This window comes from Macrobrachium nipponense, chromosome 32, assembly GCF_015104395.2.
Source record: "Macrobrachium nipponense isolate FS-2020 chromosome 32, ASM1510439v2, whole genome shotgun sequence".
Taxonomy (NCBI): domain Eukaryota; kingdom Metazoa; phylum Arthropoda; class Malacostraca; order Decapoda; family Palaemonidae; genus Macrobrachium; species Macrobrachium nipponense.
The window spans coordinates 41,335,246-41,349,041 of NC_061094.1; the positions used below are offsets into that span (position 1 = coordinate 41,335,246).

General features: G+C 35.2%; 1 protein-coding gene across 6 annotated transcripts in view; it reads left to right on the forward strand.

Moving 5' to 3' along the window:
- LOC135207469 (proto-oncogene tyrosine-protein kinase ROS-like) overlaps nucleotides 1-13,796 on the forward strand; it is a 169,797-nt gene that overhangs the window by 126,173 nt on the left and 29,828 nt on the right. For all 6 annotated transcript variants that reach the window (XM_064239196.1, XM_064239199.1, XM_064239198.1 and 3 more), the window contains 4 exons: nucleotides 9,941-10,000; nucleotides 11,561-11,648; nucleotides 12,212-12,435; nucleotides 13,420-13,524. In XM_064239196.1, the coding sequence (XP_064095266.1) occupies nucleotides 9,941-10,000; nucleotides 11,561-11,648; nucleotides 12,212-12,435; nucleotides 13,420-13,524 (477 nt within the window). The remainder of the gene's footprint in view (nucleotides 1-9,940; nucleotides 10,001-11,560; nucleotides 11,649-12,211; nucleotides 12,436-13,419; nucleotides 13,525-13,796) is intronic.

Here is a 13,796-nt window from a genome sequence, read left to right on the forward strand (position 1 = left end):
ATATATTTTCTCGCTCTCTTTCTAAACCTGAGGATAATTTAACTGAACTATAATTTCATATTCTCTCTCTCTCTCTCTCTCTCTCTTTTTTTTTAAAAATCCCCCTCCCTCTGTCATTATAAGTTCATTTTTTAGTTACTGAAGATTCCGTGCAACCCTGCAATGATATTTAGCTTTGTGCAACTGGCAACATGATTGCAAGGAGGTTTGCCTTCTGTCACCGAGACGTGAAACTGCTGCTCTTCCGCTCGTACTGTTACAGTATCTATGGGTGTTCCCTCTGGACGAACTATACCCGATAGGACCATGAGAACGTATCACTGTTGTGCACAATGACATTCTGAGACGCCTCACAAACACTCCACGCTACCACTCCGCCACACAGATGTTCTTAGAAAACCACCTGGACAATTTAAAAATCATTGTAAGGCGAACAATGTCCAGCCTGGTAAACCCGAGTGAGAAACAGCGGCAACTAACGCTCATACAAAGCATCCTAAGGAGATGAAGCAAGAAGAAGATCTAAATTGTGGGAAGATGGGAAAATGAGGCCTTTGTCCCCTAAAGGACTTAATCTCTGTATTAGCAAGATGTCATCTGCAGATTTTGTCATTATTATATTTATTGCTGATATTTTATTTTTTCATTATTTCTGTGATTACTATCAAGTTAAAGTTTTATATATATTATATATATATATATATACTATATATATATATATATATATATGTGTGTGTGTGTGTGTTGTGTGTGTGTGTGTGTGTATGTGTGTATGTATGTATATATATATATATGTATATATATGTATATATATATATGTATATGTGTGTATATATATGTATATATATATGTATATGTATGTGTATGTATATATATATGTGTGTGTATGTATGTATATATGTATATATATATGTATATGTGTATGTATATGTATATATATATACATTCAATTTATGTATTTAGCCCTCTGGACCAGACTACTGTAACTACCTAAGGTCTCTAGTGAAATTTAAGCTATATAATTTGTGCACTAACTGTTATAACTCTCAATGCATTTTTTTTCTCACCAATATTATTACTATTACCAGTATTATGTTTACTATCTTTTATGCTACCTCAGCTATTTTGTGGATAAGTGCCGATTACTAATTTTTCCTATCATGTTGACTCATATATCTAGATTGTGTATGTTACTGTGTATTTTGTATGTTCATTGTATATGGTCTTGAACCGAAATAAAGGATATTATTATTATTATTATTATTAGCCTGTGATAATTGCTCCTTTGTGGCGTTTAGTACCTGTTTGTAAAATTCAGAAGTTCGCTGTTATATGACCCCGAATACAGTGGGATTTTTTCCCCTTTTTAGTGTACGTGACACTTTAGCAACAAACGAGTTCAGCTGGTTCGGTGAAGTTTTTACAGTTTTTATATAAGATTCGATCGATCGCTTCCTGTTATTTTGTTTTTTTCTTCAGTAATAAAACGATGAACAAGACCAGAATGAGTTTGGCGTCTTTTGTATAAGATTCGATGGATCTCATTTTGTTATTTTATCGTATCTTGAGCGATAAAATAATGAATGAATTCTGAAGGAGTTTCGTGTCTAAGTAAGTTTTGAAAATGAGTGCCTGCCAGACTCACAGAACCTCTAAGAATATATTAGAGCACAAAAATATATAATTGTGAATATCATTTTTATTACTTAATGTTGCCATTGCTTTTTTTGTTTAGTACTTGTAAAAAAAATAAGAACCATGAATTCCGAATTCTTTCATAGAATCGTCTAGTCCTTTTGAGCGCAGATAATCTAAAGTAGTTCAGACTGGCATTGGTTATATTCATACAGTAAGAAGTCCAGTGCCTTGAGTGTAAACAACCTGATATCGTAGATCTAGAAAGCTTGCTTTTATGGTCTTTCCTCTTGAGGTACTCTGAAGGCTTTTGTAGTTACTTATACGCACTGTAGTACTTGGGCCGCACTTGGCGTGGGTGGCTATGTTGCGCCTCTTAAAACTTGATAGAGAGAGAGAGAGAGAGAGAGAGAGAGAGAGAGAGTTATTCATTAACTCGCCTTGAAAAATAACAAAACCTGATTACGTGAGAGGAGAGAGAGAGAGAGAGAGAGAGAGAGAGAGAGAGAGAGAGATAGTTATTCATTAACTCCTTGAAAAATAACAAAACCTGATTACGTGAGAGAGAGAGAGAGAGAGAGTTATTCATTAACTCGCCTTGAAAAATAACAAAACCTGATTACGTGAGAGAGAGAGAGAGAGAGAGAAATTTATTCATTGTAACTCGCCTCTGAAAAATAACCAAAACAAACCCGATTTTTTTCTCGTCTCTATATCTTGTTTTTCATCTGTTTCATCGTGAACTTGAGGCCTTATTGTGACTCATTGCCATTCGGCTTTCCAAGAGGGTCTTGCCATTCACTTATGTCACACCCGTCCACTGACTAACCACGCCAACCTTGCCTGAACTTCACTGATCGAAAGACCAGCGGTGGGTCAATTTCGTAATGACCCTTTTTTTTGCCTTGCTTTCGGGATGGTCTCTCCTTGAAGTCCGAAGCACCCACTTGACTATTCATTAGTTGTATTTGTTCGCTTAATATTCATATTATTATTCGTCCCGCCTTGTGGATGGGGTTTGTTTTTATTACTAGTGTGGGTTATTTATTTTCGTGATCGTATTTTCTTTGCTACATACTTTACTTAATATGTCAGCGCCATTTTCTCATTATTTTTGGGTTGTTATGGTTGCTTATATTTCTAATAATAATATTGATGATAATGGCGTCAGTTACAATAACTTAAATTATTAACAAATGGCCCTAACTACTACTACTTCTTCTTCTTCTTCTTTTATTATTATTATTATTATTATTATTATTATTATTTTCATCAAGAGCTTTGCTTGTGAGTATGATAACATCCGTGGCATTAATCTTAAATGATTGATATAAATAACTGCCCCACACTTACAATTATTATCATCATCATTATTTCTGTTGTTACCGTGTTGTTGTTTTACTCAGGATCTTTGCTTGAGATTATTATTATTGTTGTTGTTATTGTTGATGTTGTTTACCTCATGATCTTTCCTTATGAGAACGTCAGTGGCAATAACATGAATTATTAACAACAGATCCCTTAATAGCATTCCTGTTATTATTGTTGTTGCTATCGCGTTGTTGATTTCCTCAGGAACTTTCCTGATGATAATTCTAACATCAGTGACAATAACTTAAGACGCTAACAATTGCCCCTTACTATTATTATTATTATTATTATTATTATTATTATTATTATTATTATTATTATTATTATTATTTTATAAAACGTGATGGCTTGAGAGAGGGTCTGCTTCCTAAGTACACTAATATTTTTATTATTATTGTTATTATTATTATTGTTGTTGTTGTTGTTGTTCTTGCGTTGTTTACCTCAGAATCTTTCTTACGCCATTGCTATCCTCCCACCTCTAGTCGGACAAATTGTCTGAACCCCAAACAACATCCCCCCCCCTACTCCTCTATGCAGGAAGAACTCGACGTTGTTGTTCCTCGCCCCGCGTTGTTTTCCCATCATTCACAGCGAATGCACAAATGTCATTCCTCCTCACGACACGTCAACTTATTTACAGCGACGGTTTTAAAGGCCACTTAGGAATGACCCTTGTTAATAACAGTGGTGTCTGGTGGCTGGCGATTACGCCCCTCTCGCGCGGAGGAAATTTTTGTATAATTAATGGGGGGGGGGGGGCGTGTATGATGTCACTTGTCTATATATAGTACTGCCTGCTTGGGATAAATATTTGTATTGTATATATATATATATTATTATAGTCTATTATATTACTAATAAAGAATTAATATATCTCTATATAATAACCTCTATATAAATATCTTCTTGTGTGTGGCATGTATAAATAATATTATTACCTGTGTATACCATATCTATATCTGTGTGTGTGGTGTGTGTTGTGGTGTGTGTTGTGAAGAGAGGAGAGAGAGAGAGAGAGAGTGTAAATAAAAAACTTTGCTTCTATACATATATATATATATATATATGTGTGTGTTGTGTGTGTGTGTGTGTGTGTTGTGTGTGTGGTGGAGAGAGAGAGAGAGAGTAATAAAAACTTTGCTTCTTAATACCATATTTATACGTCATGGATTTATTCCTTCTTGCAGTAGACGTGAAGGTCGTCTTAGACCTCGCGTGGAGATAAAAAATAAAATAAAAAAGAAATAATGGCTATAAAAAGAAAGTCTCCATGTTTAGGTCTTTTCCCACACTCATAAAATGCGAGTATGTTCTCTTGGTTCATTAGAAAAATGATACCCTCCTCTTAATTTTTTTAACTATTTTTTTTTATTATTATTCCACGTTCATTGTGTTGCTGCATTGTTACTATTCTCGTTCGTAGTTTTTTTTATTTTTTTTTATTCTTATTCGGACTTTGGCTTTGAAGTAAGCTCAGCGATATTTAGAAGGGGCTATTGTAAATTGCAACTTCATGGGATCATAAGGGAAGCACGAAAGTTCCAAATCGACGCCTAAGTTATTTCCCAGCGTTCCTTATACAAGGGTAAATAGAGAGTTTTTATTTCTTTAGTGTGGCCGCACTGCGAATTTAGCTCTAGTGCCCTCTGCCTCAAAAGGTTTCCATCATATATATATATATATATATATATATATATATATATATATATATATATATATATATATACAGCGTATATATATATAATATATATATATATATATATATCTATATAATATATATATATGTGTGTGTGTGTGTGTGTGTGTGTGTGTGTGTAGACAATATTTGTTTATATGTAGTATGTATATATGTGTAAAAAATAATCCATATACACCTTAACAAAAAAGTCCAGCTATCATATTCCGATGAATGACATTTGTATTCATTGTCGCTAATACTTTTAGAGTTTAGGGGCTATTTGTCACCGTGTGGTTCTTCATCCTGCGTTGTCATTGGCAACACAGCTTCCATCGTGCGCGTATGTCGTAACTCTTCTGTTTTACGCACAATTTAAATTCGCCATTTGTTCTCACCGTTGCCATCGTTTATTTAACCTCGTTCAGATGACGTCGGTCTAGTCCTCTGTTTGAGCATTTCGTAGAAAATGATGCTTAAATCAGACAGTGATATCGCTAGGAATATTTAGTGTAATTTCTTGTGACAATACTTGAAATTTTTTTTCCATATTGATCATGGACATACATACTACACACGCGCACGCACACACACACACACACACACACACACACACACACACATATATATATATATATACATATCTCTATATATATATATGTATTATATAACATACATACATACATATATATATATATATATAATTTATATTTATATTTATACGTACCATATTAATATATATATATAATAATTATATAATATATGTATATATATATATATATATCTTCATAATTATATATATATATATATACATATATATATATATATATATATATATATATTATCCATACATACATATATATATATATATATATGTTTATATTTATATACACGTACATATATATATGTATATATATATATATATATATATGTATATAATATATATATATATATATCTATATATATCTATATATACCTACTATATATCTGTATCGTGTCTCAACATTGCAATGTATTATATTCAGCCAGTGACTGGGGTTTATATAAGAAACGCGTAGCTTAATAGATGCACCTGAAATATGTTCCCAGGGAGCATTCGAGACTGATTGGCTTTACAGCTGTTCAGAATGCAGTTACCAAAAAAAAAAAGAAACAAGAAAGTTGCTTCCCTTTGCATGCAATGAAGAAGATAGTGTTCAAGGTGACTCCTTGACGGTTTATAGTTTAACTCATTATATTATTGACCATAGTAAGTTGAGAATCCCAACCTTGATGATTGTACTTATTGCGTCTCTCTCTCTCTCTCTCTCTCTCTCTCTCTCTCTCTCTCTCTCTCTCTCTCTCTCTCTCTCTCTATATATATATATCTATATATATATATATATATTATATATATATATATATGTGTGTGTGTGTGTATATGTATTATGTATGTATCACGTATTGTGTCTGTATATAAGAAAAAGGTGTGCGTAAGCGCCTATATTATGCATAAAACATTGCAAAGATGCAAAACGCATGAACTAACTGTAGCTTTGACCCCTTAACTTCTGTCTAAAGTTTTTATGTTTGGCAGAAGCAAAACACTTCATCGCCCACAGGTTTCATACTTAAGTTTCCGACCATTCTAAAGCATAACTTCACTTCCAGTTTTTAATTATAGTAATTATAATAATAATACTGAATTTATAGTCCTCATTCACTCTTTTATTTCAAGAAAAATGGTGCCGTGGATTCTGCTTCATTTACATGTATAAGTGCCAGTGAATTTGCATTAAAATGAATATTCTCCAGAGACATGATTATCAGACCATGCTGACCCATCACGTTGTTAGGGATCTGCTAATACCCTTCAGGATATTTCAAGGGCTATCAGACGTGACGTTACAAATAGCCCATACACGTTCACCCCGGTCTCGTGTTATCTCATTTCTTATCTGGCCTGCAAAGCGTTCAATTTTCCCTTCCACTAAAGAAAATACGCAGGCTATTAAAACAAGCTCTGAACTTTGTGATACGCAGAGCAAGGAAACTTTATCACCCATACGCGTTTCAGACCGGTCTCGTATTACCGTATGACCGTATTTCGCACCGGCCCCGCGGTAAACCGTTTAGTTTGCCTTCCACTAAAGAAAATACGCAGGCTATTAAAACGAGCTCTGAGCTCTGCGATACGGAGGCCAACAAAATGATTTTCCTCGCGTCAGATTTCCCCCCCGATAAATTTCCAAAGAAAACAAGCGCTTGTTAGTCCTCGTTTTCGGGGCCGCTGATGCAGACCAGGCGACTCTTCGGCATAGATAAGAGATAAACGCGAAGGAGATGCGGCCCTCCGGCTCTGACAGCCGCCACTTACCAGTGTCTTCTCGCCGACAATTTATCCTCTCTTCAACCTCATTCGGTTCCTCCCTGTACTCCGGTTACATTTGTCAAGTTTGTGTGTATAGTAGATACATACATACACACACATACATATATATATAATATATATATATATATTCTATATATATATATATATATATATATATATAGTATGTATATTATATATATATATATTGAATTGACTTTACATTTTCGGTCAAAGTCCAACAGCTTGGGGCCGAAGGCACGTTTGCAAAGAACCTCAAATAATGCCTGCAGTGCACCGCATGAGGTGCACTGACGGCACTCATCTTTCCGTACTGTTTGACATGCACGTTATTCATTTTTTTACATTTTCATTCTTATAAATACATCATGAATATCGGATCCTAAAATTCCTGTATCTTTAACTCAACGCAAAACACGTTTTTCGAAAGCTTTTTTTAGGGCTCTCCCATAGATCTTTCCTAAACCCCCACCTCCCCCCCACCCCCACCCCCAACAACAACAAAGTAATTGTAGGCTTACTCCCCGAGTAAGCGAAAAGTATGTGACGTACAAGGGAAAGAGTAACGCCTTCTTAAATCTAATACACTTTCACACCTTTCTGTTCCTGTTGGCAAACCGTCTATAATCATATAACAACATTTAACTAATCTGATAATAATCATTATAGACAATTTAACTAATGTGATAACAATCATTAAGCAACATTACCTCGTCTGCTAACAATCATGAAGCGACATTTAATTAATATGAAAACAATTATTCGGCAACATTTAACTAATGTTATAACTATCATTAAGCGACATTTAACTAGTCTGCTAACAATCATTTAACTACTCTGATAATCGCTAAGCAACATTTAAGTAATCTGTTAACAACCATTTAAGTAATCTACAGCAATCACCAAGCAACATTTTACTAATCTGGTAACAATCATTAAGCGATATGTAACTTATCTAGTAATAATCATTAAGCAACCTATAACTAATCTCGATAACAGTCACTTATCTAATCTGATAACGATCATTAAGCAGCATTTAGCTAATCCCATACCAATCATTATGCAACGTTCATTAATGTAATGACCATCACTTAACTAACCTGATAACACTCAGCAAGCAACATGTAACTAATCTGATGACAATCCTTAAGCAACATCTAGCGAATCTGACGACAATCATTAAGAAACATCTCGCAAATCTTGACGAACAATACCTTGTAAGCCAAATCCATCTGCAAAATGCTTACGAAATCCTTAAGCAACATCAAGGAAATCTGACGACAATCATTAAGAAACATCTCGCAAATCTGACGACAATCATTAAGCAACATCTAGCAAATATGACAACAATCATTTTCGACACCCCCAACCCCTCGGAAGAAGTGCCGAGATTGCTCGCCTTCCCAAGGCGATCCCACAAGAGATGTATAGTGTTGCGCCTCGCTAATCGAAACGGGTGTGTTCAATTGGGGAACTATTTAGCGTCATTACCGAAGTTGTTTATATCGTTGGCTGCGGTATGTCGGATTAACAGCAAGCGATTGCATGCTGCAGAAGGTTCTCATTGCGAAGAAATTACACGTTGTGTGTTCCTACGTGAGAAGTTAATGGCTGTGTAATTATTCTTGACATTTCTTCTTAATCCTTTTTTTATGTTTTAAACATTCTCGCTTGTGATTATGGGGATATGTAAATGAGCGTCTGTTTCTCGTTAACAGTTCTTTCATTATTTACTTTTCAAATTAAGAAAAATGCAAAGGTTGTGTTTGTGATATATATTATTATTTTGTACTCTCCTCTCTCCTCTCTCTCTCTTCTCTCATCTCTCTCCTCTCTCTCTCTCTCTATATATATATATATATATATATATATATATATATATATATATATGTATGTATATGTATATATATGTGTGTGTCGCATAAACCTAACTAGTATGTACCCATTTCATCACTTAGGTCAACAGAGGCACAATGGGGTACAATGGCGTATGCCCATCCTCCCCTGTCCTAACTTAGTGGTCGAATTTGGGACCTTTCACCCATTAAACAAGAATCTTACCTATCTCACCCCCAAAAGGTTTTGCAGGCATCCTGCCATTCATTTTTCTGTCTACCTGGCTGACTTTTACCGTCATTTCCTTACAGTAGTTTTCACTTTCCACTTTTACCCTTTACAAACACATTGGCACTTTCACCAATCTTTACAGCTTCTCTTAACTATGCTTAACAAGCACACTGCTTTTCATTCACGCCTCTATCCTCTTACAACCAAATTCTTGACTTGCTTTGCGATTGGATGGTTAGAGTTCAGTGATCCACATCAGGCCTCTTATCCTCTTCAAACCCCTACCATTCTTTTTGGATTGCTGTTGATATATATATATGTATCTATATATATATATATATATAAAAATATAGTATATATATATATAAATATATATATATACTATATGTGTGTGTGTGTGTGTGTGTGTGTGTGTGTGTGTGTGTGTGTGTGTGTACGTAAAAGTGTCATGTGCTACATATTTTGTTCATTACAATTAAAACACCACATTTTTTTTGTTTTTTTACCATAATCTCTCTCTCTCTCTCTCTCTCTATCTCTCCACTCTCTCTCTCTCTCTCTCTCTCTCTCTCTCGTCCAGATGGCGACATAATGCACATATTTCAGTAATAAAGGTGTAGGCGAATATGTTGTGGACACGAATGATGGGGCTGTTGAAACAAGAGGTGATGCCGAGTTTTGTATGTTGTCAGTAGGAGGAGGAGGAGGAGGAGGAGGAGAGGAGGAGTAGGAGGAGGAAGGCTGATGGAAAGGCAAAATAAAATGAAACTATGTTATCTAATCCTCCTTTTCTCATTCTTTCTTTTTTTTATCTCCCGCAGTGTCAGATCGGTTGTTTGGACTGGCGAGAAGGAACCAGGACGTCTTGTCAACAAACATGTGTAAGTATCCTTAATTGAGTTTTTTCTTATTCTCTGTTTCTTTTCATTACGTGTGCTCTGTTCCCTCTGGCACAAGGCGGGTGCGTGTTTATATCTTGCTAAATGGAAGAGGGACAGAACTATGCATACGTAGGTAGTTGCTTGTAATTCTTAGACTTACACTATATTTGCTATTCGCTTCTCTTTATTAAAATATTCATGAGCTTATTTTTTTTTTATAATTGCATTTTAGCTATTTAAAATCTTTCTCAATGGAATATATTACTCTAGGTTCATTCCAGATTTATACAAATTTCTTTTGTGTATGTTTTCGTCAAGGAATCTTTTATGATGTAAGTCAGTTTTGACTAGAGGTTGTCATTTAATGAGCAACGACACTAAATATTTATAGAGATGACTAATGAAATGCCTTCTGTTATGCCTTCAACTTGTAACCATTACCCATCCTCGTGAGAAAACGAGATATGGACGAAGGAGACATTGTGAATATATTCATTTGTTACTTTGAACTGCATTCGTAATTACTGTCTTAGCTTTTGACAGATATTTAAAGGTCTGTAATTTATTGCGAAAGGTAAACGCAACGAATGACTACTAAATAGCACTGCTGCTGTAGGTCTGTTTAATTCGTTTTTCCTTGGAAACCTCAAAATACCTTGCAGATGCTTACCTCATATTTTATATTTGCAACTCCCCCTCCCCCCCCCCCCCCCCCCCCCCTCCCCCCCCCCCCCCCTCCCTCCCGGAGTTCTTAGTCCGATGACTGGTACTGTCCTCAGCTGTGTAACTGTCATCATGTTTTCGTTTTCTCTTCTCTTATTAGAAAGATCTAGTTTCTCTTCTTATTTAGGTACCACTTTTATTCGGTCCCTTTATTTATCTTTATTTCTTTTAGAAACTTTACACAAGCAAAATTTAAATATTCACTATTTTTTGATAACTTTAAGTTAGGAAGGGGTTACGTATTTCACGTAGCACTATACAATTTTGCTTTGACATAATTGCCAAAAAACAATTTTCACAAGCGATTGTAATTAGTTATATTGTATGTCTGTCCCTCTGTGTCCATTGTTAATTTCCCCTCTAACTTGGGCTCCTTTTCACCCTGAAATTTTAATTACTTTGAAGTTAGGAGACGTTGCGGTTTTTTTACATGGATTGTTTATATTTGTGTTGAAATCATTTCAGCAACAATTTGACACACTCAGATATAATTAATAACTGATTATAGTAAAAATAGGAAGAAGTTTCGTTTTTTATTACATAGACTTATAATTACTAACTGATTATAGTAAAAATAGGAAGAAGTTGCGGTTTTTTTTTATTACATAAACTTATAATTAATAACTGATTATAACCTGTGTCTGTCCCTCCGTGGCGACGAGAGTCCACGGCGGACTTAATCATAGAAAAGGGAAAATAAACGGCGTATTTTTTTTATAGACATATAATTAATAACTGATTATAACCTGTGTCTGCCCCTCCGTGGCGACGAGAGTCCATGGCGGACTTAATAATGAAAAAAGGGAAAATAAACAGCGTATGTTTGGCTTCTTTCAGACCCTACACGGTTGGCAGACAGAAGACACCATGTTCTGCACAATGGGCTGCGTGTATTCCGCGCAGACGTACTTGAGACAAGCGGAAGGTGAGGAGAGTGGGACACTTTATTCGCTGCTGCTGATACTGGATCCACTCGATCTGTCTACGAGGCAGGCACCTGTCTCTCTCTCTCTCTCTCTCTCTCTCTCTCTCTCAGGACTCTTTATGATGTCATAAAGTCAACGCTCTCTCTCTCGGATGTCTCCTCGGATGGACTAATAATCTTTGAGACATCCTTATCCTTGTAACTCTCTCTCTCTCTCTCTCTCTCTCTCTCTCTCTCTCTCTCTCTTATCAGGCCTACTTATGATGTCATTCAGCCAACTCTCTCTCTCTCTCTCTCTCTCTCTCTCTCTCTCTCTCTCTCTCTCTCTCTCTCCTCGTAAGGTGTCATACAGTCAACGCTCTCTCTCTCTCTCTCTCTCTCTCTCTCTCTCTCTCTCTCTCTCTCTCTCTCTCTTTCCGGACTCTTAAAAGTCAAACCATGAAAGCAGCAACATGTATATATAATGTATATAATATAAATAATTCCTTATTATTATAAAAGTGTCAATCTCATTTAATTACACCCAGCATATAATCGCATTTCCCCGCCTCATCTAACTGCAGAGCTCATCGGCAAACCCACGGCGCCCATGCTCGTGGGCGGCAGCGTCAGCGGATCCAGCATGGGGTTGCGATGGGAGTCGATCCTCGGGCTGGACGACGTCAGCTACCTCGTCGAGTACCACCAGAACAAGGAACCCGGCGACTGGAAGTACTACAGGCCCAATTCGCCCATCAATGACACCGAGATCATCGTGGAAGACCTCAAGCCCTATACGAAGTATCAGGTAAGACTGGTTTCATGATGTTTTAAAAAAAAGTCTTGTTCTGTTATGGCCTTGTGGTCGATTAGTTATGATGCTCAATTTATTATTATTAAGGAACGCCTTTCCATACACCAGTATTCTGTTAATACCAGTATGCTGATATATAATACCAGTTTTTTACTAATAAATCCTGTTCTAAATAAAATACCACTTTCAGCATTTTTCCCAATATGCATATTGGCCAGTTATTGCTAAGTATCGCTGAGCAAGAAAAGTGAGTAATAAGAAAAATCGAAAAGATAATATATAAGGTTAATTCCCTGAATTCTGCTATTTTATTCAACAGAACTTGTTTAAAAGAGGTGGTTCTTCCAAAATATTATTATTATTGTTATTATTATTATTATTATTATTATTATTATTATTATTATTATTATTATTATTTATTATTTATTATTATTATTCAAAGAAAACTCATAATCACATGACTCAATAAAATGGGAAAGTTAATCCACAGTAGTTTGTCTGTTTAATTTGGTATTTAAAATATAAACAGTAGATTTTAAATAACAAAATCAAGCAGGCATACCTGGGATTTACTTTCCCATTTATTATTATTATTATTATTATTATTATTAATTATTATTTTAGTTATTATTATTATTATTATTATTACCAAAAATAGTGACTGTTTCTACGTCATTCAGTTTATATAGTCTACTCTATACGAGGTAAATCAGCGCGTAGCTGGTGTATCAAGTTTCCTAAGGACACGTAAAGTTTTCTTATTGTCTCAGTTTTATTACCCCAGAAAACAGATTTTATACGAATCTAAAGTTATACAGGTTTCCTAAGGACACGTATATTGTCTCAGTTTTATCACCTCAGAGGTACTTGAAACGGATTTTATTTGAATCTAAAGTTATAGAGAAGTCTATTTCAAAATAAAGAATTTAGAGTAAAGGTTGAGATACAATTCACACCATCGTGTTTCCTCCTCCACAGTTCCGGATTGCATACTTGGTTTTGCCCCGCCACGGGGCCATCATGTCGGAGTCAAGCTCCTGGATCAGCACACTGGCTTCAGGTCCCCCAAGATCGCCGCCTCGGGTAATCAGCTTGTGATTGTTTTAATGTTGTTTTAGGTGTATTTATGTATGTAGGTCAATAAATTACGGATGGTCTTCACAGAGATAAGTATTTGTTATCCTGAGTAATTAAGGAAAATTGTTTCAGTGTTAGACAAAAAAGAAAAAAAAACTTATGGCTGTTTAATGTTTTTTCGTATATTTTTATATGTTTTTGTAAATAGATCATGAATGGCCTCTACAGAGATAAGTATTCACAGTACAGTATATATTAAATTATCCTGGATAAAAAGC